This window comes from Parasteatoda tepidariorum, chromosome 2, assembly GCF_043381705.1.
Source record: "Parasteatoda tepidariorum isolate YZ-2023 chromosome 2, CAS_Ptep_4.0, whole genome shotgun sequence".
Taxonomy (NCBI): Eukaryota; Metazoa; Arthropoda; class Arachnida; order Araneae; family Theridiidae; genus Parasteatoda; species Parasteatoda tepidariorum.
Window position 1 is genome coordinate 90,339,312 of NC_092205.1, and position 26,106 is coordinate 90,365,417.

General features: G+C 29.6%; 2 protein-coding genes across 2 annotated transcripts in view; both read right to left on the bottom strand.

Moving 5' to 3' along the window:
- The window catches only part of LOC107440340 (ankyrin repeat and fibronectin type-III domain-containing protein 1), a 31,519-nt gene extending 22,975 nt beyond the window's left edge, over window positions 1-8,544 (bottom strand). The window contains exons 1-3 of the mRNA XM_071177896.1: window positions 8,465-8,544; window positions 2,457-2,576; window positions 1,956-2,144 (exon numbers count right to left, since the gene is read on the bottom strand). Of these exons, the coding sequence (XP_071033997.1) occupies window positions 1,956-2,144; window positions 2,457-2,576; window positions 8,465-8,489 (334 nt within the window). The 5' untranslated portion in view covers window positions 8,490-8,544. The remainder of the gene's footprint in view (window positions 1-1,955; window positions 2,145-2,456; window positions 2,577-8,464) is intronic.
- A 5,766-nt stretch (window positions 8,545-14,310) lies between these two features.
- The window catches only part of LOC139424914 (uncharacterized), a 336,554-nt gene continuing 324,758 nt past the window's right edge, over window positions 14,311-26,106 (bottom strand). Inside the window, exons 11-12 of the mRNA XM_071177022.1 lie at window positions 18,718-18,821; window positions 14,311-14,423 (exon numbers count right to left, since the gene is read on the bottom strand). Of these exons, the coding sequence (XP_071033123.1) occupies window positions 14,311-14,423; window positions 18,718-18,821 (217 nt within the window). The remainder of the gene's footprint in view (window positions 14,424-18,717; window positions 18,822-26,106) is intronic.

The following is a 26,106-nucleotide window of genomic DNA, read 5'->3' on the forward strand; positions in this document are numbered from 1 at the left end:
ATATGATGGTTTAGTTTCTAATTCACATTTCCATTTTATTTTTACTTTGTTTCGGATATATTAACTGGGCCACAAAAATGTTCATCTCGGGCCGCAAGTTTGACACCCCTGATCTAGATTGTTGATCTAGTTACTTTTCATACTCACTCAACAGTTCGTATTTTTATTTCTCATTCGATTTCTAGTGTTTCCTCTTTCTGGGTTGCGAAGAATACATTTGCAATTGTACTTTCCACTCCACAGATTTATAGTTTCTTCTCTGCATACAAATTCATTATTTTCTGAGACTAAATTGATGCGTAATGAAAACAATTTCTTCATTTAAAACCTTGCTTAACGATTGCATTGCATCCTCGAAATAAATGTTTAGTTAATAGTATTCCTTCAATAATTGGTTATCAACCAAACTTTTAACTTATTGACTACTAATGGTTAGTTTAATTGTGAAAGTGTGGTAATAATTATTTTTTCCTCATTTTGTTATTGACTTATCCACAAGTTCAAAAAAAAAAATCAATTTTAATTAATGGTTAATTTAATGAAGTTAATTTTTAATAATAATTTTTTAAAAATAATTTTTGAATTTAATTATTCGATTTTTTTGAATTCATTTCTTTAAATTTGTATTAGGGTACATTAGTATTATGATTTGTGTTTAAATTTACGCGTCGTTTTACCATTCATAAGAATTTTCTATAATTAATAAATTTTAAAAGTTCGCAAACGGTCAAAAATTTGAGAAAATTAATATACCACAACAGAAATACAGTCTAGAGTATTGTCTCTTATTTGGGGGCAGTGGTGAACTGTGCTCAGTAATTGCCTAAATTATAACCCCCTATGCTGATTGCGCTTCTAGTTAGTTACGCTTCTATGTTCTCTCTTCTCATTGGCATGTGAGGAGTGCAATTTATAAGAGTCAAGCACTATTTTGGTAACCGGCTTCTACTTGGCCGAGAAATATATCAAAATATATTATGCCAAGTTATTAAATTTGAGATATTGCAATCGGGAGTAGATTCAAAATTAGAATAAAATACATTTAAAAATGCTTTATTGAAGCATTAAACGAACTATTCTCAGCAAATTTAAAAAATGCTTTAAAATCTTACTCTTTTTTTTCTTTTATTTTTTTTCCTTACATATATTTATAGATATTTTTATTTCACGATTTTCTCACAAATTTAGCATAGGACATTATTTATAAAATTAATTAATAGATACTTACCTTCTGAATTTTTTTTGTGGAATAAGAAGAGGTCTCCTCATACAGTAACTTACTACTTATCATTTTAAAAATCCTTTCAGAATTTTTATTTAATGATAATTTTAGGGCAAAATGCATAGATTTTATGAGAGTAAAATCATTCGCTTAAATATTTTTATATAAATATGAGTGTTTGCATAAATCTTTGTCTAATTTATAAAAGTCAGTCAGTTAGATTTAACAACCTTAAGAAAGATTTTTTAAAAAAAATTTTGTTAACTTATCCTGGGACGTATAGCTATGCCTAAGAAAATTGATGCTTAAATATTTTATTTCTTTATTCATTTATTATTATTATATTTATTTATTTAAAAATTTGAGAAACTAATAACACAACAGAAATACAGTCCAGAGTGTTGTCTCTTATTTGGCTATTCGGGTAAGAAGTCAACGTTTGTTATTTTTTGGGCAGCATGAGTTCGTTTATTGTTTGTTTCGTTGCAAGTTAAATTAAGAGAAAAAAGGCATTATTTGTAAACACTACTAGTATAATAATATTGGATAATCAGCCTTTTTATTCTTAGGGAAGTAAGTCTTAATTTTTATTCATAATGAATTTTAACCCCCCGTTGTCAACTGTCCTTCGCTTCATATGGTTATCCCTCCATACAATGAGAATGTTTGAATTCATTCAGGATTAAATCTTATAGTTCATGTATAAGAGTGATAAAAAAGAAAGAAAACTTACAGGAGGGGGTGGCGGAGAGTGGAGAGGCGCTCTTCCAGGAACTGAATCCTTTGACGTTGCCGGCTGAGACCCTCACGAAATACGTGCTTCCTTGGGTGAGGTCCGGTATCATCAACTCTAGCTTCTGAACGTCTGTAACTTCACGGCAACCGGACAGCAGAGAGAAATCCTCGTAGCAGCTCCATTCCACTATACAATAGAACAAGTTTTCTTCACTCATTACTTTGGCTTTTTTTTTATTTGAGAACGACCCATGTATCGTGCGTGGGAAAATGTTATTATTTTTTCATATTTCTTTCACAATAAAAACATTTTAAATACCTTGAACTTGAAGCAAAGATACCATTTTAAAACTATAATAATAATATAAGTGTCTACAGTCTATATACGTACAGTCTATATATATATANGTTGCTCCAAATTTTATATATATATATATATATATATATATAAAATTTGGAGCAACATGCATATTTTAGAGAGGGAATAATGAAAAAAAACCTTTATATTTGGTGACAATGCTCTCTTCCTGTTGAGAAGTTTGTGGTTGAGTAAATTTCACTTTCAGGGATCTTGTGCCAACTACTTCCAACTGAACACTCGAGGGTGGATCAGGAGGTTCTGCAAAAATAAATGACTCATAATATAATAAAAGCAAAACGGAAAAAAAAAAAAAAAAAAACGAAAAAAAANTCTGAGGGAAAAAAAAAAAAAACGCCTTGAGAACTTTTGATCGCACGTTCGCAATTTTGAATATAATTCCCTTGCTTCTTAATTATAACGATAACGTTAATTTTAATTTATTGGATAATAAGTATTCAAAAAATATCTGCATTGTTGATTTATAAGATGAAAGAAATTATATTAAATTTAATATAAATAAACTAATCACAGGGAATTCTAATGCTTCTGAAAACCAAGGGTGCCAAGCTAAATAAATGCCAACACTGAACTTAATTTGACTAATTAACACGTTTCTGCGTTGTTCAGCAGAATTTTCAGAAAAAAAGCTCACTGACAGCAAAATGCAGCTTTCCACGAGAATGGTCCCTATTTATTTTATTGGTCTATTTTTACAGCAAACATAACAGTTAACGTACCAAAAACGTACAGTAACCACTAACTTTTTCTTGAAGTCATTCATACCTTCATTTATTTTTTACTTCATCATTATTAATTTTTTACCTCAGTTCTAAAAAATTTAATTAAAAAAAAAAATCTTAATTTAAATTTTCCCAGCATTTCGAAACACCAAGGAGGGAAATATAGCAATAATTATGAAAAAGTAGTATTTTTATATACTTTTAATAGAAAATATATGTTAATTTTTTTTTAAAAGGAAAAAAAAAAATTCGAAAAATTTTAAAAACAAATTGAAAATTGATAGTAACTGTAGCACTAAATTAAGACCAGACTTTTTCTCAAGACTGATTTCAGTCCTGAGGATTGAAGAGTGGTGGAAAACATTTATTTATATACCATTTTTTATCAAATAAATAAAATTAAAGGACTTTGTAGTAACGTTTGTTTATAAAAAAAGAAGAAAAATAGATGAACATTTTCAAAATTTCGAAAAAAAAAAGGTTATCTAACTAACGTAATTAAATTCCATATAAAATCATTGCGTTAATTGTATGCAATAGTTAAAAATTTCTCTGTTAACTAAATTTATAATTTCTCTAAAATCATCAATATAAAATAAACTATAATTTAATTATAATTAAATTACAGTTATTATAATTACAATTATTTATAATTAAAATTCAGCCGTATTAATTTCTTTTATAACCGTCTGTGAACAGCCGACCCAATTTTTGAGTTTACGACTACTAACGCTCAACTCCGCAGCCTTGTTATTTTGAACCCAATCCAGAAGACAAGGGAACTCCTGGATCAAGTATTGGGAGGAATTTTCCTTCGTTGCTGACTTTTTGGTGAAACTAACACGCATTTGGGTTACATGGAGTGGAAAACCATGAAAACCTCCCTCGGTGAGTCTGACGGCAAAGGTTCTCGAACCCATGATCCGTCTACTACTGATGATATTTCACGTCAGTACTATGGTCGGTGCAAGCCGGATGCGGATTCGTATCAACCAGCCATCGCCGGGATTCGAACCTGGTTCACCTCATTGGAAAACGAATGCTCAATCCCCCAAGCCACCGCGAATAAATTAACTTTGAATCAATGATTTGAGTCCTTATGATTGAAAGTCATAATTGAGGATGTTTTATTTTTCCCAATTTAACGTCCTCTAATAAACCTATTAACTTCTTTCCACATTTTCGTATTTTTTTGGCCAATGATCAGTGTAATGAATAATAAAAATGGCTAGTTTATTTATCAATATTACCTGATAAAAATGGTTAGTTTATTTATCAATTTAAATAATCATTAAATTAATGGTCACCAACGGTCACATTGTGACTAAGTCTACTAAATGGCGATCAGTCATCACCAGTGCGTCACTCTTTTTCATTGAAAATGCATCCCATCTGCATTTTATTATTATTATTTTTTATTATTGTTATTATTTTGATATTATTATTATTTTGCGTTTTATTATTATTATTATTATTTATTTATTGAACTCTCAGGGGATAGAGCGTTCGCCTTCCAATGGCGTGAATCGGGTTCGAAACCCAGACATGGCTGATTGATACGAATTCCGCATCCGGCTTGCTCTGCCCACAGTGCTGACGTAAAATATCCTCAGTGGTACATGGATCACGTGTTAGAGTCCCCTTGCTATCATACTAACAGTGGGAGTTTCTCGTGGTCTTCCTCTTCATGTAAAGCAAATACGATTAGTTCCATCAAAAAGACCTCCACGGAGGCAACTTTCGCCCAATACTTGATCCAGGAGTTCCCTTGTCTTCTGGATTGAGTTCAAAATTACAAGGCCACGGAGTTGAATATCAGTAGCCGTAAACTCAAAAAATTGGGTCGGCTATTCAACGACGGTTATAAAATAAAATAATAGTCTGAATGTTACTTAATTTCGAGCTTGTTTCTTGCGATTTTTCTTCATTTTTGAAATGACTCTTGAAATATTTATTAGATTTTGAAGAATACAACAAAAGAAATGTCTTTCATTATTAATTTTACACTTTCGAAAAAGCAGCCTAATTTTGACCTGATGACGAAGGTCAGACCTAGTTTCCAGTGCTATTTTCGCTTCATTTCCGAGGTCTGCGCGCTCGCTCAGAGTTTCATTATGCGTCTGGTGCATGATGCGTTATTGTTTAAAAATGGTGAGTTGAAATTTCAATGCTAATTCAAAAGACAGCGGAATTTATTCCATTATTTACGCCATTGTTTATTCAGATAAAAGTTTTTTTTTAAAAAAACTATTGGCGCAACCGTTACGGGTGCAGTTATTGACAATGAGTTTTCTTTGAGTCTCTCTTTCAGAAGTGAAGTTTCTTTTTAATGTTTGTTTTATATTTAACGTGTCGAGGAAAGTGAAAATGGGTCAATATATCAATTTAGTTTCAACAAAAAGAAAATGGCGGTTTAATTTCGGTGTTGAATTTATTTATGCAGGATATTTAAATTAATATTCTATATCAGTGTTTCCCAAACTTATGACTTTTGTGTACCCTTTCTAAATTTTTCGTGGCGCTGTGTACCACTAATAAAAAAATGAATGCATTTTTTACTATAAAAATATTGCACAGAAGTTAAAAATCACAACTGGCTTTTGACACCACTAATTAGTAACTGTTAACTCTGCAAAAAATAGCCAATAGAAAAATACGTAATCGTAAATTTTCATGGCTAGTTTTGTTTTTAAGTAAAACTTTTTGAAATTCTTGTTTGTTGCAAGTTATTTCGCATAAGAACGCGTACCCCCGCTAAACTGTTCCCGTACCCCTGGGGGTACGCGTACCACACTTTGGGAAACACTGTTCTATATGGTGGTAACTGGCTTTCATTTGAAAAAAAGAGGAAAAGAAAAATACTTCGAAACAGTTTAATTTTATATCTCATTGCAAAATATTAACAAACGCGAAATATCAGATTTCGCGAAATATCCGATACTGCGATTTTGCGAACGCGAAATATTCGATCCGAAATATCCGAGATTTTCTTAAAGTGGTAACAAAATCTATACTTGAATGTTTTTTTTTCTTCATAGCTGATTTATAATGATTATTGCCACTACTAAATCTATAATATTTAAACAAAATAATACTTATAAATTAATAGAGACAAAAATAATTTAAACATTTAAATAATTTAAACAATTAAATAATTTAAACAATTAAATAATTTAAACAATTAAATAATTTAAACATTTAAATAATTTAAACAATTAAATAATTTAAGCAAATATAAATAATTTAAATGGGAAATATTTTGTACAAAAGTTCTTATTTTTTTTTTACAAAATATTTGCTTAATTCCTGATTACTAATTCAACTGTTATTTTGCTACAAGATTTTTATTTTTTCATCAGATGCCTAAAAACGCCCTTCATCTGCGACAAAATAAACACTCCAGAAAGGTTATACATTAATATTTTAATAAATAAGAATTAAAAGACAGGTTTAAACACATGTTTCAACTACATGTTTTAACAGATATATAAATGGATAGATATAGTCATATTTTTAAGTTTTATAATAATTCTATTCGTTTAAGTTTGAATATTAACATTATTTTGCAAAAATTTCAAATCTTGGTGGGTTATTTAAAAAATGTGATTAAAAAGAGGCTGTCATTTTACTCAATACAGAGCTTAAAAGACAAGATGGTAAAGACTTAGAATAAAATAAAATTAACTATTTAGGTATTTAAATTTTAATATATATGAAAAGAAACAAGCATAATTTGTTGAGGAATTACAAATAATTGAGTAATGAAAATAATTTAATCATATTTTTTAGGTATTTTTATATTTCAATTCAAAATATTCATCGCTAGCAACAAAAATGCTAGGCTAAAAAAGGCGAATAATTTCGCTTAATGAAGAAATAGTAATAATCAGGTTTAGGATGCTGATGATGTGAATGCATTATTTTATTTATGTTATTTTGCGTTTTTTTCCCATTACAGAGCTTTATAAAATTTTTTGTTCATTTTTATGAATTTTGAATGATAAGTTTAATTTAAAAAGCAATTTTCTTCTGAATTAAGTTTTTTCTTTACAAATCAGTGTAAAATTCCGCTACAATAAATTTTGAATTTCAACAAAGTTTTCAAGATATAAAATTTTTTCTTTCGGACAAGTAGGAAATCCTTTAATTTGTAAAAAAACAGAAACATTTAATACTGCGATATCGATGTCCCTGAAGGTAGTAACTAAAAATTATAGCGTTTTTATTAATGAGTTATTTATTTACATTTTATTTTATTTATAAATTACATACTTATTTTAATTATTACTTTCTTTTTTATTAAATTTATATATGCAAGTAACGATTTGCAATTTCAAAAATTTTTTAATATGAATCCTAATTTCTAAAATTTCTTTTCATTTTAGGGTTTTTAGAGGCTATTATTAGGGTGATGGGAAATGTAAAAAATTACATTCATCATCACTCTAATAATATGTATATTTATAACCGTCGTTGAACAGCCGACCCAATTTTGGGCTTACGACTGCTCATGTTCAACTCCGTAGCCTTGTAATTTTGAACCCAATCCCGAAGACAAGGGAACTCCTGGATCAAGTATTGGGAGAAATTTACCTTCGTGGAGGAATTTTTGGTGAAACTAACGCGCATTTGTGTTACAGGGATAGGAAAACCATGAAAACCTCCCACGGTGAGTCTGACGGCAAAGGTACTCTAACCCATAATCCGTCTACCACTGAGGATATTTCAGCAATGTGGTCAGTGCGAGCCGGGTGCGGAATTCGTATCGACCGGTCATCGCTGGGATTAGATCCCGGTTCACTTCATTGGAAAACGAATGCTCTATCCCCCAAGCCACCACGAATAAATTAACTTCGAATCAATGATTTGAGTCCTTCTGATCATTTTATTTTTATTTTATAACAGTCTGAATGAGCTGTGATGGCTCAGGGGATAGAGCGTTCCCCTTCCAATGAGGTTAACCGGGTCCGAAACCCAGAGATGACTGATCAATACGAATTCCGCACCCGGCCTGCTCTGACCACACTGCTGACGTAAAATATCCTCAGTGGTACATGGATCACGGGTTAGAGTCATCTTGCTATCAGGCTAACCGTGGGAGGTTCTCGTGGTCTCTCTCTCTCCATGTAACGCAAATGCGGGTTAGCTCAATCAAAAAAAGTCCTCCACGAAGTAAAAATTTTCTCAATACTTGATCCAGGAGTTCCCCTGTCTCCTGGATTGGGTTCAAGACTACAAGGCTACGGAGTTGAACATTTACAGTCGTAAACCCAAAAATTGTGTCGGCTGTTCAACGATGGTTATAAAATAAAATTTTTAGGCATTGTATGAAATACTAGTGATGAAATCTATTTCAGCTGCATGCCCTATCTACTAATCGCTACAGGAGATTTTAAATAAACTTACTTAGATGATCAAATCCTGTCTTCATCCTCTTGAGCAGTTGATGTCGCCGTTGCCATACTGACAACTGCCTCTCCTTCTCCTGCAACAAAAGAAATTATTCCTTATAAACAGCCGTTCCCAAATGGAGTAAAGGGGTTCCGCTAGTTGATACTTTTTAAAACCAGTCATGCGCTTTGAAACATCAGATTATATTTAGATACAACCTACAATTCATGATTCATTAAATCTTTCGGTTGTTTTATTAGATTATTCCAAATAAAATGCCAATAAAAACAACGGCATTTCTTAAAAGATCGTACTAATAATATATTAAACAAATTAGAAAAAAAAATGAGCATTTATAATCCATTTCATTAGTATTTCCTATCTCGCTTTTCAAAATAAAGTATAATAATTCTAAAATAAGGAAATATGTTTCCCTAATAAAAATGTTCAAAATCTGTTTTCATCTCGAAAATAATCATAATTCGGCTTATTTTATTGGTTAATGTATATATGTTACCGTGAATGATAGAAATCATGAGAATGTCGACAATTAATAGTCACTTAGGTGAATGCCCGAAATATTTGTTATATCCGATTTGATAATAATCTATTCGTTGATATTATTATATTTATTCGATATTTTAATATCTGCTGAGGATAGATTAGGAGAAACATCAGTGTTCGGAGTAACGGTTGATTGCATACTGGGCAGTGGCACTTGACCTTAAAAAAGCATTGATGTAGGGCATACCGGGCAAATATGTACCAGGCAGTGGCACTTAACTATACGTGGAATATATTTAGGGGCATTTAGAAAAGCGACTATGTGATTGTCAACAGTCATCGGTGGAAGTCAATAACCACCAATTTCGGTCATTTACAGTAACATATACACCAAAAATAAATTCAAAACTAGCCTAGATATGCAATAAGGAATGCAAATTTAACTAACAAAAAATAAAATCTAATTCAAGATTATTAGTGATAAAACGGTGAAAAATCTTCTTTCCTCTAATGTCTGTCTAATTTTTCAATAAATATGGGTTATTGGCTTCCTGGTTCTTTTTTACCTCTCAATAATGTTTCATTGAATTTTGTAGAAGGAAAAAAAAAAAATTCTCAATTGGGTTCTTGATCAAACTGCATAGTATCAAATATACGCCTATTTTTAAAACCTTTCATTAACATCGAAGAAATTAGAAATTAAGTAAAAAAAAAAAAAACTCACATCTTTTTTTGTATCAAATAGTTTATTGAATGATTTGCAATTATTATTTTTTAGAAAAATTGCATTACGCAATTGTAATTTTCCATTTAAATATGTCTTCATTTCACAAAATGAATCATACAATAAGAAATAATCTTGAGCTTGTATTTATACATATATACATGTATATAAACTAGATCAAGATTTTTTTTATTGTATGATTCATTTTGTTTGCATCCTTAGCATAATAAATAAATACAAAAAGAAACACGAAGAAAATTAAGAAAAACAATAAGTTTTATTTACTGCGCATAAGTTGCAAACAAGTAAATAGAACTCATAAAATAAGTTCAAAATATAGAGAAAACATGGAAAAAATTACAGAACAATGAAAAAAGGGGGAAAAGGAAAAATAATAATAAAAATAAAAATAACAAGAAACAAAAAACCCGGAAAAAAGGACGAAATCGACGAATCGACTTGCATTAAACTCAAAAATTTAGTATTTTAGATTATAGTAATTCATACAATTTATTTATTATTTATTTATTTATTTTATTTTTTTTGTGAAAGAACTACAGCAAATGACAGAAAATTTTTAAAAAAATTTATACTAATGAAAAACTGGATGCAAATTTTTATTTTTCATTTCAATTTTCATTTTATTTCTCATTTTTAAATTTTTCCAATAAAGATCACGTTAAAAACAAATAAATTTTTGCTGATAAGAGACCATGAAATTTTATTTGCAGCAATTTCCAGTTTTCACATGGCCAGTTTCATCCCTAAAACGTTTTGTCAATCCGAATACAAATCAAACATCCCCCTTCTAACATTACAAACTTTCGAACCATTTCCCCCGTCAAATACAGAATGCCAAGTTCACTTTAAAAACGCTTGACATTTAAAGACCACCAGATAACCATCTACCCCGCTTTTTTTAACACTATACCCTTTCCACCACATGTTATTCAAATGTTATAATACAAAAACCTTCCACTGAAAAACCTCATCATAACCTTTATAAAAGTTGCAGAATAATAACTGCGAGAAATATGAGGCATGATGGGGCACTTCTCCATGCCAACAATAAGTGGCGGCATACCATAAAAGAAATTCATACACAACAATATCTACCCACGAAGTGGTATTAGTTGTTGTTGGAGTACCTGTTTCTTTTGCCAGGCGGCAAATCTTTGAGTCGGCATTTGCCTACCGATTGTTGACAAGGGGTAACTTGACACTTTTGGAGAGTTTCTTCTTCAGAAGTTCAAGAAGCTTTTGGCTTCCTACTCTCTCTATGAGAGTATGTCAATACCTTATTTGGTACATATTCCGTGGGAAAGATGTATTTGCTATAAAAAGAACAGTTTTCGGTGTTTATTTGTTGGTTGCAAAAAAAAAAAAAGAACAAGTATGAAAACTGAAATATGAGATGAAAAATGCAAAATGGCATATTTTATTGAGAATATTTTAAACGATAAGGAGATAGGTTATCAAAAGGATCCAGATGTTAAATCTACACTGAGAAAAAACTAATTGTCTATGGTGACATTTACCAAATTTCTGGCTATATGGGATAATCAAAATGCTCGTAATTTTTACTGAAGCGCTTCTGTAATGATTTTGGTGAAATTAACAATAAAATATAATTTTATAATATGTGATAAAATGTGTTAAATTTAGTGATATTTAGTAATTTTATCCATGATGCCTTAAAACATGGCATAAAAACGATTTATTGGGTTTAATTTACTTTTTGGTTTTGTATTTTTTTATTAAATGTGTGGGTACAAGAACTAAAATTTTGAAAACCAGAATTTCCGGTAAACAAGTACCATATGAACGGAAAAATTATCAAATAAATGGTTTAAATACCGTATACTTTGGTTATACTAACCAGAATTATGTTTGTTTGTTTATCGAGAATGTCATTGCCATGGTAAGTTTGCCAGAGTTTTTTTCTCTGTGCAACAACAAAAAATAGAAAAGTGTGTACCTTGAAACCCATAAAATGTAATTAGAATCAGTCTTCAAAAAAAAAAAAAATAAATAAATAAATAAAATTCTTCCTTTAAGAAATGGCATTTCCAAAAAATACTAAAGCTTAGATATCTCTCAAGTATCAAGTAGATTTATTTTGTCCCCCCCAAAAAAAAGCGAATACTAAAATAAAAAACATCAAGAAAAGAAAAGAAAAAAAAAACTCAATTCAATTTTGGTTTGAGCCATTGAGCCCAAAATATTATGTACTTAAATAATTAATCGAATGTAATTACACTCTTTAATTTTTCATAGTACTTTAATATTTTAGAATACTTTTATTGTGTACATTGGAATTTACAGTATTACTAGATATTTAATTTACATTAGTATCTGAGGAATTTTTGCGGTATATAAAAATGCAAACAAAAAAGATAAAATGTTTCTTTAAATAATTTTTTCTTTCTAAAAAGCCCTTGTTGGAACAACATAATATGCATATGAAGGGGTCCATCCTCAGAGCATATACTTCAGGAATTCAATAAACGAACCCAGATAAACATTAAAATTTCATTATATAATTAGAATATTAGTTCGTAAATTAAAGTCAAATTCATCTTTTACAATACCCAAAAACGTTACATACAAATGTTACTATCTGCCTATCTCTTCAATTACTCTGAGGAATAATTTTTAGCATCATACAAATGGAATATTTAGCTTTCAAGGAATGTTTGATTTTAATTTAATCATGCTTAGTCGCACTTTAGCTCATGGTTTGATGTTCAATAATTTTATTTAAAAACACTTATATATAAAACATATAATAACTACAATATAATAGATATTTGTTATAAATAATTTCTGTTTAACTTTCATAAAATCTTTGCATACATGCACAGTGTGATATCGAGTCATAGTCTTATTTATTAAATCCTAGGCTAAATTATTTAAACTTTATGATTTGTATCAGAAAATAATAATTTAGCATAGGATTTAATAAATAAAACTGTGACTCGATGTCTAATGTGACGTAGAGTCACACACAGTTTTGTATATTTTGTTATTATTTAAATCACTCGAATTATGCGTTCTAACTCAAATGGAAACGTCGAATTATATAAATCAATGATCCATCAATATTAATTAATATTGAGCTTAAAATATTTATCATTAAATATTATAGATAACAAATAGCACGAAATTACCATAATCGATTATTCATCAATTATGTAATTAATTAAAACTTAATCCAGGAGTACCTTAATCAGTGCTTACAAGATCACCTGCGAGTCGCATTCGTTCATAAATCAATAATTTAATGGCAACACCAATAAATCAATGCCGAGATAAATTCAAATTTATTCTCATACAGATATAAATTCATAACAAAAAATATTTAAGTCAAAAAGAGCTTTCAAGTGAAGTTTTTTTTTTCTTCTTAAATATTTAAAATATGTAGTAAATAATAATTATTTTCTCTGAATATAACTCTAAATTTATAGGTCATTACATATCTCACGTATAACATAAATATGTAATTCATACGCAACAATATATTTTATGGCTACCAATTTTAATGCATTTTAAAGAAAATTATTTTTAATTGTGGAAACGGATATAATTTTTAATTAAATAATTTTGATTTTAATGATTTTGAACCAAAATGTCATAAAAATAATTCAGACGTTCATATTAAAGTCATGATATTTAGTTAATGATATTTTTAAATTCTTGGAAAGTTTTAAAAAAGTATGTTCTTAAGTTTAATTTAAGCAGTAATTATATTTCTAGTTAATGCTATTTTTAAATTATGGAAAAAAATTTCAGAATAATGTTCGTAAAGTTACTAATTTTACTGCGTTGCTATGAGTTCATTTACGTTCTAAAACGTTAAAGAAGCTAACTATTCTATAGCATACTTTCTACCTCTATGCAATTTCGTCATGAACGAAAATTTTTTATTATAATTCAGTCTTGTAGGAATTAAATAAATAAATTAAATAAATTTTTAAATTATTGAAAACTAGTTAATAAGTTCTACAATTAAATAATAAATGCACTACGCTGCCTTTTCCATGAATAAACATTGTTTTTTTATTGAAAAATTCAGATTTGATTTAGTCTTCAAAAATAGTGCTGTAAATACCTTTAAAAAATGTGGTTACATTCAAAAAATGGTGTTCCGGTGAACCCTAAGGTTTCCAGAATTATAATTTTTTTTTATTAATTCAGTAAATTTTTGATACATTTATATATTATTTTGATATATTTATATATTATTTTGATATATTTATATATTATTTTGATATATTAATATATTATTTCGATATATTTATATATTTGATTATTTGATATATTATATTTATATCAAAACAATAAACAATAATTTGTTTGATATTTTGATTATTTACATTAAAGTCTAATTTCCATGAAAATAGAAATAGCAAAACTTTATGAAAAAATTGCATCGGCATTTCTCGTCGAACATCGTCAATTCAAAATAAAATGACTAAATTCAGGAATAACGAATTATGTTTCGCTGATAACTATTCTCAAATTTTATGAGAATTTTTTTTTTTTCGAAAACTATAATTCACCTTATTTTATCCTTTTTGTGCTAATTTATACATCTAAAAAATATCAGAACTGGAATAAATACCGNTCATACTTATAAGTATTTGATTATAGCACTAAGAAGAGAAGACTCTAAGCTTTCAACGTATCGACTGGCTTCTCGAACGAGGTTTTGTAACTGCGTCGACCGACTATCACGACATGAAACTGAAAAATAATAAAAAATAAAAACAATTCATTTCGAGAGATTAAATAACTCTCTAACAATAATTTTAGATATTTCAAAGCTCCCTGGTGAATAATCATTCAATTATGTTTTTTTTTTTCTCAAAAAGAAGATATGATTGAAAGTATCAAATAATATTTAAAACTGTGATATTCATCACTACATCAAAGTTCTAATCTTCAAATTATATTTGACGTTTATGTTTCACATAATTTGTATATTTGTGTAGTACGCAGCAAGAAATTATTATTCAGTTTTTTTTCTTTCAAGGTTTATATATATATATATACATTGTTTTTTTGAAAAAGAAATTTTAATAACATATTTCTCTTAATTTAAACCTGATTTTGATTATTTATAGACTAGGGATTATTAAATATGCTTCATTTTACACTACGCTTTATTAAATACAATTTGTGCATTGTATTGTGCATGAAGCTGATCGTTAATTTGTAAATCATTTAACGAATCTCCTTAACTGTAATTTATGATAGCATATTAATGAAATTTACATCAGAAAATAATTGTAAAACAGTTAATAAGTTTAGACACAGAAAGTACGACACCAACATTAGACTTTTTTATATAGTTAAATATTTCAAGAATAGTTGAATTTTATGAATATAGTTGAAATGTTATTAACGCTACATTAATAAATTGTTTTAAAATTTATTGTCGAGGTAATCATTAATAACTACTGAAAAGAATATCAAAATCATTTCCAATAATCTTTTTCTATTTTTTTTAAAACTTAATAAAATAATATGCTATCAGCATGAAATGTTTACTTTTTTCTTAGTTTGCAATCTGAAAAATCTATTAGAATTATAAAATTTACAAAGCATCACTTCAAAAGTGCTGTCATTCATGGTCTCAAAAGTGTTATTGTTATTTTGGTATTTAAAACTCCTTAACACAACATTATGTTTACGCAAAATTTTAACACTATGAAAATCAATAAAAAAAATCTCATGAAAATTACTTTGTAAAATTATAAATGAATGATTTCTTTAAAAAAAAAAATCATTTGATATTTAAATCGCGACTAAAGTTTAGATTTATATCAAGCTGATTTAACAACTCCCTTTTTTATAGATAAAAAAAAAAAAAAAACTAATTGCTTCAAAAACTAGAGTTTTGATTTTAAGTGTGCGTTTTTGAAAGTTTCTTGTTTTGAAAATTGTCAGAATTCAGTATAATGAAAGGAATACTGGGAGTATTGAACCCAATAGGGAACTCAAAAAAAGGGCTTTGCAAAAAAAAAAAAAAAAAAAAAAAAAAAAAAAAAAAAAAAAAAAAAAAAAANAAAAAAAAAAAAAAAAAAAAAAGAAAGAAAGAAAGAAAGAAAACTATTTTAAATTTATGAAAATGTTAATTTTTTTTCTTCTTATTTCGATATTCTGACACAGTATTTATAAGATTTCTTAGTTATTTTAAATTTGCCTTAATAAGTTGCATATTTTAAATATTTTATGTTTCATTTTTAATAACTTTAATTGACTGAACTGATCACTTAAAAAAATAAGCTAAAATAGAGGTCAATTAAACTTATTCATTATTCTCATTATTATTATTATTATTTTCTTAATTCACCTAGAAAACATTTTAACTCAGATTTGTTGAAACAAATTATAGATTATCCATAATATCGTTATCTATACAGGAAACAAGTGCAAATAGTGCAGTCAGTCATTTTGCATTAAAACATTTTTCGTTTTACCCTCCATTTTTTAATAACTCAATAAAAGACAAATTTCTTGAACAAATCTTAAAAAATAGATGTTGTTTCTTTTTGAGAAAGTACGTAATAAAACGAACCTTTTTTTTTATTTTTTATGATAGACAACAATGTTGATTCGAAATATATATCTAGAGTAAACTGTTTTTGTCTACAAACTCAATTACGTAACTTTGTAGAAGACAAATTTCTTGAACAACAAGTTTCCAAATCCTAACACGCTTTTGTAAGAAAACAAAATAACGTGCAATAAAAACAACAAGAAATTTTAATTTTAATAGTAAGTTGTAATTTAGGGAGATAAGGGAGCTAGATCAACAAAAAGTAGATTCTTTTGAAGTGCAAGGCAGGAATTTTAAAATGTAGCTGTAGAATTTTTCTTTTCTTGGAAAGAATACAACTTAAAGCGTTTATAGCAGCGTTTAATTAGCTTAATTTAAAGTTTATATCTTGAAAAATTGAGATAGCACCGCAATGCGCAAAAATCCGTTCTTTAGAATATTATGTTTTTTTTTTAAATTTATTTATTTATTTTATTATTTCATTTTGTTTAAATTTCCTTTTTTTTTAAAAACTTAACTGATCTTATAACCAAAATGGCCTAATTTCCACGATGAAAAACCCTTATGTGTCTTGTATCTCAACAAAAACTGAAAATAAGAATTTTTTTCTTTTTATTAAAACTATATTTTTGGGAATTATGAAACTTAAAAAAATTAAATTAGTGCAATCTAGAATATTTTCAACCACGTTAATTTGTAGAAATATTATCTTTCGTACTCCAAATATTTAACGACGAAGATTTTATTTGGTCAAGATGGAGAGAAGAATATTTTACAACCAACATGCATCTTTTCCACGAAATCGTGGAATGACTAGTCACAATCATTTTATCGTGGAAAGACAAGAATCGTGGAAGGACTAGTCACAACTCGTCATTGCGACGTATTATCGTCGTGACTAATTGTGTTCGTAACGAATTGTTCTCGCGACGAATTGCGCCTGTCACGAATTGTGTTCCTAACGAATTGTTCTCGCGACGAATTGCGCCTGTCACGAATTGTGTTCGTAACAAATTGTTCACGCGAAGAATTGTCACTATGACAAGTTGTGCCTGCAAAAAATTGTGCTCGCGACGAATTGTCGCTATGACGAGTTGTGCCCGCAAAGAATTGTTCTTGTGACGAATTGTGCCAGTAACGAATTGAGCTTAAAAATCTTTATTAAAGAGCCGCTCATTGCTACGAAAATCGATTTCAGCAGTCAAAAATGGGGAAAATGAAATAAATTTCAAAAGTTATAATTAAGATATTTCTTTAATAACATGTCCAAGGAATATGATAGTGAACTTTATTTTGCTATTAAATAAATAATTAGAGCTACGAAATTTAAATCACCTAAAAAATTATTGGAAAATTGATCTGTTTATCTGTATAAAATAAACGTTAACAATGAATATATGGAAATTAGTTTAGTTCGTTGCTTTATTTACGTCGCTCTAGATCAGTACAATGGGCTATTGGCGACATCCCTGAGGAGGATCCGAAGACATGCCATCGGAATTTTGATCCTCGGCAAGGGGGATGACTCCCCTGCTTTGGTAGTCCGACAACTTGCCCACGAAGTCGAGTACTTTATGGTAGAACAGTTTAACAAGGACCGATACTGCGCACCCTCAGCCCTAAGCAGGCTGGTGAAAGTGATCCTCCACCAGCATACTTACCATAGCCAGTGATGCTTGACTTTGGGTATGGAAATTAAATATAAATTTTATATTAACGACTTTTCAATATACAAATAAAAAAAGTTTTGCAATAACTTTTATTAATAATGTAGTCATAGGCATAAAAAAGAAGTATTAAAGCTATTTGAGCCAAATTGGTAAATATTAGCAGCTAATTTTTTTTTTGTTCTCTTAAAATGCATTTGTCAAAGACATGTTTGAAGAAACTCTTTAAAATACTCTTACAATCTATTTTTGCTTCACTGTAAACCTGTTTAAGTATTCATACTTATAAGTATTTGATTATAAAAATTAATAATCTATTCGTATTTGTGAATAAAGTATGTGATTTGTACCAGTATATATGCTTAGCATGTGATTTGTTAATTTAGCACGATTAAAAAATAATCAAATGTTATTATAACTGTATTTTGTATAATTATGAAAACAGATTTTTATATATTCACTTGTGTAAAATATTGAACCACAGCTATTCTAAAAAAAATATCAAAAAATCTTAAATCAAATGCTTAATCAAAAAATCTTAAAAAAATTCAATAATTTTATCTTTATAATTGTTATTTTTTTTTTGTTTTCTATTTATTTAAAAATTATAGCAATTGGAAGTTATGACAGATAGTGAAACTAGATGGCAGTTATAAATTGTTTAAAAAATCGTTTTAGTATTTGGCTTAGTTCTTTTTTTAGAAAAAGTTTCTTCAAGTTTCTTCCACCGTTTTTCCTGTTGTGGAAGAAATCCCCGGTTTAAAATAATAGGATAAATGGTACTAACTTTTATTGAAATTTTACTCACATTGTAAATTTTCTGTTGCTCCGTGTGATTGCAAGAGTTGAACCATGGCGACATTTGTTGTCATTACAGCTAAATCAAGAGGAGTGAAGCCATCAGGATTTACACTGAAAGAACAACAACATTCTTACTTAAACACAATGGGAAAAAAAATAGATCAGCACGACAAAATGTTTAATGCATTCGCGACCTATTTTTCCTTTTATTTAACTTTGAGTATCAGATTTCTCATGATTCAATATTATGAAAGTACTTCCATAAGTGTTCAATGCATAAAAGTTCTCATTTTTGATTGTTCAATAATGTTTGAATTTAATTAAGGAATAAATAAGGCGAAATAAAATAATTAATCTAAAATAGTTACAATAAGAACTACATGGTCTAATTTCGCTAAAAAACGGTTCCATTGATTGTAAGGGGTGCTTATCCACCCTCCTTTTTAATTTTTCACGGTTGTGCACTTTCTAAAAATAAATAACACCTTTTAGAATGTTTTTTTTTTCTCTTTCTAATTCTTCACTCAGAGGCCGGGATAGCTTGGTTGGTTGGGCACTGGGCCCATGTCCAAGAGTTCGTGGGTTCGATTCCCGCTGGCCAAAGACTCCCCGTGAAGTAAATGGTGACTGATGCACGTTAAATCTGTCGAGTCGCAAAGTCCTCCATATTCCCATGACAAATCAATACCTCTGGGGGTACTGATCTAGGAGTTTCCTTGTCTTCTGGATTGGTTCAAAATTACAAGGCTGCGGAGTTGAACTTTAGTAGTCGTAAACCCGAAATTGGGTCGGCTGTTCAACGACTGATAAAATAAAATAATAGCAGGCACTGAACTTTTACGTTCCTCGCCTGGAAAGATGCCGGAAGTATTACTCATTTAACGTTACCCATTGGCACCTGTCAACCTAAGTCACCGGAGGCGAGCAACATTACCCATGCCACACTGACACAGATACCCGTTTATAGGGTGGGCCACATTCACACAATCGAGAACAACACACAGAGAGAAACATCCATGCCCTGAGCGGGATTCGAACCCGCAGCCATTGGCTTCGTAAGCAGGCATTAACCACTCGACCATCTGGCCAGCCCTTTTAGAATGTCGAACTTGTAGTTAAAATAAGAAAGAATTACAGCATCACATAGGCCAGGTTAGTCTGGTTGGCAGGGAGCTGGACTCACGTTCGTAAGAATAAGTGTTCGAATCCAGACGGCCGAAGACTTCCCGCGTAGAAAATGGAGACTGGTGCACGTTAAATCTGTCGAGTCACAAAGTCCTCCATATTCCCATAACAAATTATATCTCCGGGGGTACTGAATTGGAGATTGATCGTTCTCTGGTTCAGGGCAACTTTACGATCTGTGAATGAATAAATGGATGTATGAATGTGTCCGCCCTATAAGCGGGTGTGACGTATAGGTGTGGTAGAAGTCGAATTCTTGGCCGGAAATGGCGCCACTGTGAAACAAAAACGATTGCACCGTAGCCTTAATGGCTTGAGACAACAACAACAGCGTCACAGATATTGAGGAATACGAAGCCATTGCTTAAACCAGGTTTTCAATTTTACGTTCCCACTAAAAGGCAATCTCGCAGCAGCCGCACCTGGGTTCACAATTTCGAGACAAATGTCATTTGAAAATTTGTATTTTGAATTAAATAAATTGGTAACAATTTTATGGGAGATTTTTATATAGTGCAGAAGAAAGAAAAAACAATCATTTATGAGAACATAAAAAAAAAAATTCATACAATAAAAAAATAATTTTTTTTTTTTTGTTGAAAAAAATTACAAAATTGAAACAATTTACAGAAAATAATTAAAACATTTGTGAGCTTACAAATGAGTGCAACAGTGTGCAGAATAAAAGATGAAACACTTAAAAATAATTTTTTATCTAATGATCGAATTTTCAAGCACTCATTACGAACTTCTAATTCGGGGACCTTGTGTTAATTATTTTGATAATTGCTAATATGATAATTATTTAAGTCCGATCATCAAAATAAGAGGGACATAACGTGCGATAATCTGGAAAATAAAGTTTAATCCGGAGAGTGGTCGAAAATTTGAACTCCATAAATAAGTTTATTTTTTGCCTTTTTCACTCTATTTCCGGAACTATTTAGGAGATTGTGATAAAAAAAAAACTATTTCGCATATATTCAAGTCATAATATGTGTGAAGCATGTATTATAAAAATCGCATATTCAATTAAAAAGTAAAAGGAACATATTTAATTATCGAATTACTATCTTCGTATATAAAATTCCGGTCTCTACCCCGGCAGCAGATATATATTATATTTCCCCTTTAAATTTTACTAAGAATTCGTAAATTTTACGTAACACAGAAACGTCGAATTATAGTGGTTATCTAAATACATAACGTAAAATTCCCGTAAAATTATGCGTAAAAAAGTTTTTTTTACTTTGCGATTATTTTAAAAGCCACTTTTTACTTGGTAAGAATGAGTACATTATTTTTACATATTATTTACGTCAGAAGTACATCAAAATTTCTGTAAGTTAAAACGTCGAATTCTAGCAACAAAAAAAAAAACAGTTATTAAAAATTAAAAATTTACGTAAAATTTTAACTAAGCAAATTCATTTCTTTTGCAAATATTTTGCCAATCACTTGTAACTAAATAAGAACGGGTACGTTATTTTTAGATAAGATTTACGTCAACATTACGTCATAATGTACGTAAGCTGAAACGTCGAATTATACAAAAAAGTGTTTATCCAAAAAAAAAAAAAAAAAAAAAAAAAAAAAAAAAAAAAAAAAAAAAAAANAAAAAAAAAAAAAAAAAAAAAAAAAAACAGAAATTTGCGTAAATAAATTGGAACCTAAATTTAAATGGTAAATTTGTTTCGTCAATAATACGTAAAATACACAGAATCATTTTTACTAAATCTAAATAGTAAATATTCTTTCGTTAATCATTCGTAAAATATGCGAAAATAATCTTACCGAAGGGTAGTTGGTAAAATCCATTTCGTTAGTATTACGTAAAATATACCAAAGTTCTCCGAAATATCTCAATGGCAATATCATTTCGTCAATATTACGTAAAATTTATGTATTGATTTTAGCAATTTCCTTAGTCTAAATAGATAAATATTCTTCCGTCAATCTTTCGTAAAATATACGAAAGCAGTCTTACCGAAGGGTAGTTGGTAAAATCCATTTCGATAGTATTACGTAAAATATCCCAATGGCAATATCATTCCGTCAATATTACGTACTATTTACGTAATGATTTTACCAATTTCCTTAATCTAAATAGATAAATATTCTTCCGTCAATCTTTCGTAAAATATACGAAAGCAGTCTTTCCGAAGGGTAGTTGGTAAAATCCATTTCGTTAGTATTACGTAAAATATCTCAATGGCAATATCATTCCGTCAATATTAAGTAAAATTTACGTATTAATTTTGACAATTTCCCAAAAATATTTGTTTAAGTTACGTATCATGCTACATGGGTAGGTACCTTTTATTTGTAGCAGTCATGTTTTTTGCAATCCATTATTTAAACATAATACATAGGCTGAAAATGCTTTCGATGAAGAATACTTATAGTTAACTCAATTATGGTTCGCTTTAGTTGGAGATATCTCTCGCCACTCTTTATGTGGAAATCTCAATAAGTCTTCTGTCCAGCAGGTGATGACAATAGAAGAGTTCCAAATACCAGACATGGTTTCATTACTTAATAAATAGAAGGAATCGTTTTGTGATTTCTCAGACGACCACCGAAATCGTTTTCGTCTTTGCATCGACAAAATGTTGATTATTTATTTTTAAAGTCTGAGTTAGAAATTGTGTAAAATTAAGGGGAATTGGATACTTGCTCTTCGAGAAAAAGAAAATGAAACATACACACACACGTGACGTATGACGTCAGCGCCAGTTGATCATTAATAAACAAAATGGCGTGTCAAAGTTGAACTAAGTTTTTTCCACTTGAGTTAGAATGTTAATTAACGTGAAGTTAATTAAATACAGCACCGTATCGCGCATTGAATTTGTTGAAATATAATTCTTTCTTAGATTTATTATTTGTTTATTTATATTATTGTATCACGTGATATATTTTTGTTTTGTGCACCTGGCAACTTCGATGCATAATTAGTTTGTTTATGTTCTACATGGCTTTCTGCCTGTATTTGTGTTAGTATAAGAAATATATGGTGAAAGAATTGAAATCATTGTGAAGGAATCTTTGTGAAGGATTATAGAATGTATCACTTAAGCTTTTTGATACTTGACGGGGCAAGTTAACTTGAAATAGAATGGAAAGAACAGTTGCTACGTGTAATGTATGTAACAAATGTGTATAGATGTAAGCAAAGCCACGTTTCAACAACCAATCAGGCTCGAGGTACCCACACTACGTCACTTGCAGGTATCCCGTTGGGTTTCATCTTCAAATGGGAAATTCGTTAACACCAAAACAAGATATTTCAATTAGTTCAAGGGTTTAAAAAGAAGAAAAGTCTAATCACGTGATCACGAGGAAGATTAGCGACTAGGGTTTCAAGTTTCATCCGAAAGCGATTTTTTTTAAAAATTGAAATCCGAAATGAATGGCGTTTACACGTGAAATTAAATTATTTATTTTCTGTTTAAATAACCAAAAATACTGTTTTAATATAGAAGAGGATTTTCCCAGTGAAATCAGAAAAAAAAAACCGTGATCACTTTATTACGATCACTGTTTACCCATTGGTCAAATGCTTTTTTTTCTGGTTTGATTCCGTTAAACGCCACAGCATTTCAAATTATGGGCTACAAAAACTGTCTCAATGGATGTTTGTCGTCGGATTGGTTTTCAAACTCTGGATATTTCCGTGTTTCAAGACGTCACAAAATACTTTTCCCTCCTCAGTATTCATATTTATATTAAAATGACCGTCAAGATAGCAATTATAAGTTAATAATTAAAAGAATATAAAAATACTTTAAATTATTATTATGTAAATACATTAAGAATGACTACGGGTGAAAATAAAAAAAAGAATTCAGAAAAAAATATCAAACAGCAGCGGTCGCCATAGCAACGCATGCAATGACGACGCGTGCGCACTGTTTATAATTTCTCTTGAACACAGTTGAAAAGTTTGATGACGTCCAAATAAAGTGCGCACGCCATCAGCCCCAAAACAAGAACCATTTTGGCAATGGGTAAAAAAATCTTATGCCAGATGGTAGATTTTCCCCCTACAAGAAAACATCTCAACTATACAATAAAAGCAACGCTTTTCACAACATTGAAATATCAATTGAGTTAAATTTCCGACTATGATTTCTCTCATTATTTTTGTTGCCAAGGCAACTAGATCAAGTTTCTTAAAGTCGAAATTTAATATGTCATCTAAGTTAAACGATTAGTTATGTTTGTAGCGCCCTCTGGTTCACAAGAATAGAGATGTTACCACATATTGCATTTAGGTAATGAATAAAGTATGTATACAACTGATTACAATCAAGTTCAGCCTTGGCTTAAGCTTTGTCGTAAGAATAGATTCCTCTATTATAGAAAGGAATCTATTCAAGTATTATGTCAGGCTGACAAGAAATTTTCACTTAATCGCGTTTTATTCAAATTATTGCTCAGCTATAAATAAAACAATAATGCCATGTATTAATTTGCTATAATGTCTTCCATTCTCGTAAAAAATGGTCAGGTTTCTAACCTTGGCCAGCTTTTTTCAAGACTCATAAAATGGAAGAGAACGCACGTGATCTCTTAAAATACTTCAGAATGTTTATTCAGGTAATGTAAAGAGAGCTTAGGGAGAAGAATTTATGTTCGGGGTCACGTTGTGTCATAAGAACCATATAACATAACACTTAAATTAGATAAATCCAACCACACTGCAAATGATGCTCATAGTTTTGCAAGGTTTAAATGAAACGAATTGATCGATAATGCTCAAAAATATTACAGTCAAACCTTGCTATAGTGAACATGGTTTATAGTGGACACCCGGATATAGTGAACGAAATGTTCACTCCCGCGCCTTGCTATACACATATAATATGTAATATTTTTGAGCATTGTCGATCAATTCGTTTCGTTTAAACCAGGGGTTTCCAACTGGCGGCCCGCGAAGCCTTTTTTTGTGGCATTAACACTCAAACATATTAACTCAAACATATTAGTTATAATTTTTTTGCTGACAATTTTCGTAAAAAATCTATGAGTTTGAAATACTTTTCTCGTTAATAAAAACCTAATCTCTTCGTTTCTATGAAATTTAGCATACCAACGGTGCAAAGAAATTTACTTCTCAGTGTTTGCATCCAAGAAAATATTTATTCAAATACAAAAATGATCGTGTATGTTGCTCTTTTTTATTTCATTTTTTTTTGTATTTTGTGAATATAATTTAGCATGTGCTTATCAGAAATTTTCTAGAAGAAAATTTAACTTTTTGAAACCACTCATTTTGGACGAAAATATTTACACACACATTTGTAAATTTTAAATTTAAAATGTAAATATCTATTCTCTGGTAGTTGCAGCAGACAATCCTCAATTTTCTTATTTAATATTGTGTGTTCTACTATGTCAACTTTAATACCAACCTTTTTAAAGTCTTATATCTTAACATTTAGATATCTGTTGCACATTAATTGTTTAATACTTTGGTGCACATTAAAGTTACTGTAGCCCGAATTTTTATTATTTATTTAATATTTTTAAAAACATTATTAGCCACAATTAAATATTTTTAAAAATCAACTTCTTATTTTAATTTGTAATTCAATACTTTTGTTTTGTACAACTTGGTAAAAGACTGACAGTAATATTTAATGTTCCTTCAAACATAAAAGAGTCCTACATAAAATTTTGATAAAGTTGCGGCCCACCATTTGACTGGTGTTTTTAATTGCGGCCCCCGGCCTCATGTAAGTTGGAAACCCCTGTTCTAAATAATTCAAAGGCTTTAAGCCTATTAAAGAGTTAGCAAAATTAACCGATAATCTGCAAATTTGAGCAGTCTGTAGTTCTTTGTCGTTTTTTAACCTCTTCTGACCTGATATTATCATTTTGTTAAAGTGGTAGCTACATTTTGGAAAAATATACATACTTTAAAGTATTCATATCTGCTAAAAAATAATTTCATTTCGTTCATTGTGAGTTGAAAAATTCAAAACTGTTCTTATAAAATTAATTGGAAGTCAAGGGTGAAAGCGAGACGGAAAAGAGGAAAGGCTGGTAGTGAAACCATTTCAGTTATAGCTAGTTTTGGGGAGGATTTTACTTATTCTTTTTTTAAATTTTTCAACAATATCTACTTTATCTTGGAATGGTAGAATGGTAGAAATCATATAAATCTCGGTGCGCTGCCGCGAAGCGGCATTAACCGATTCATCCG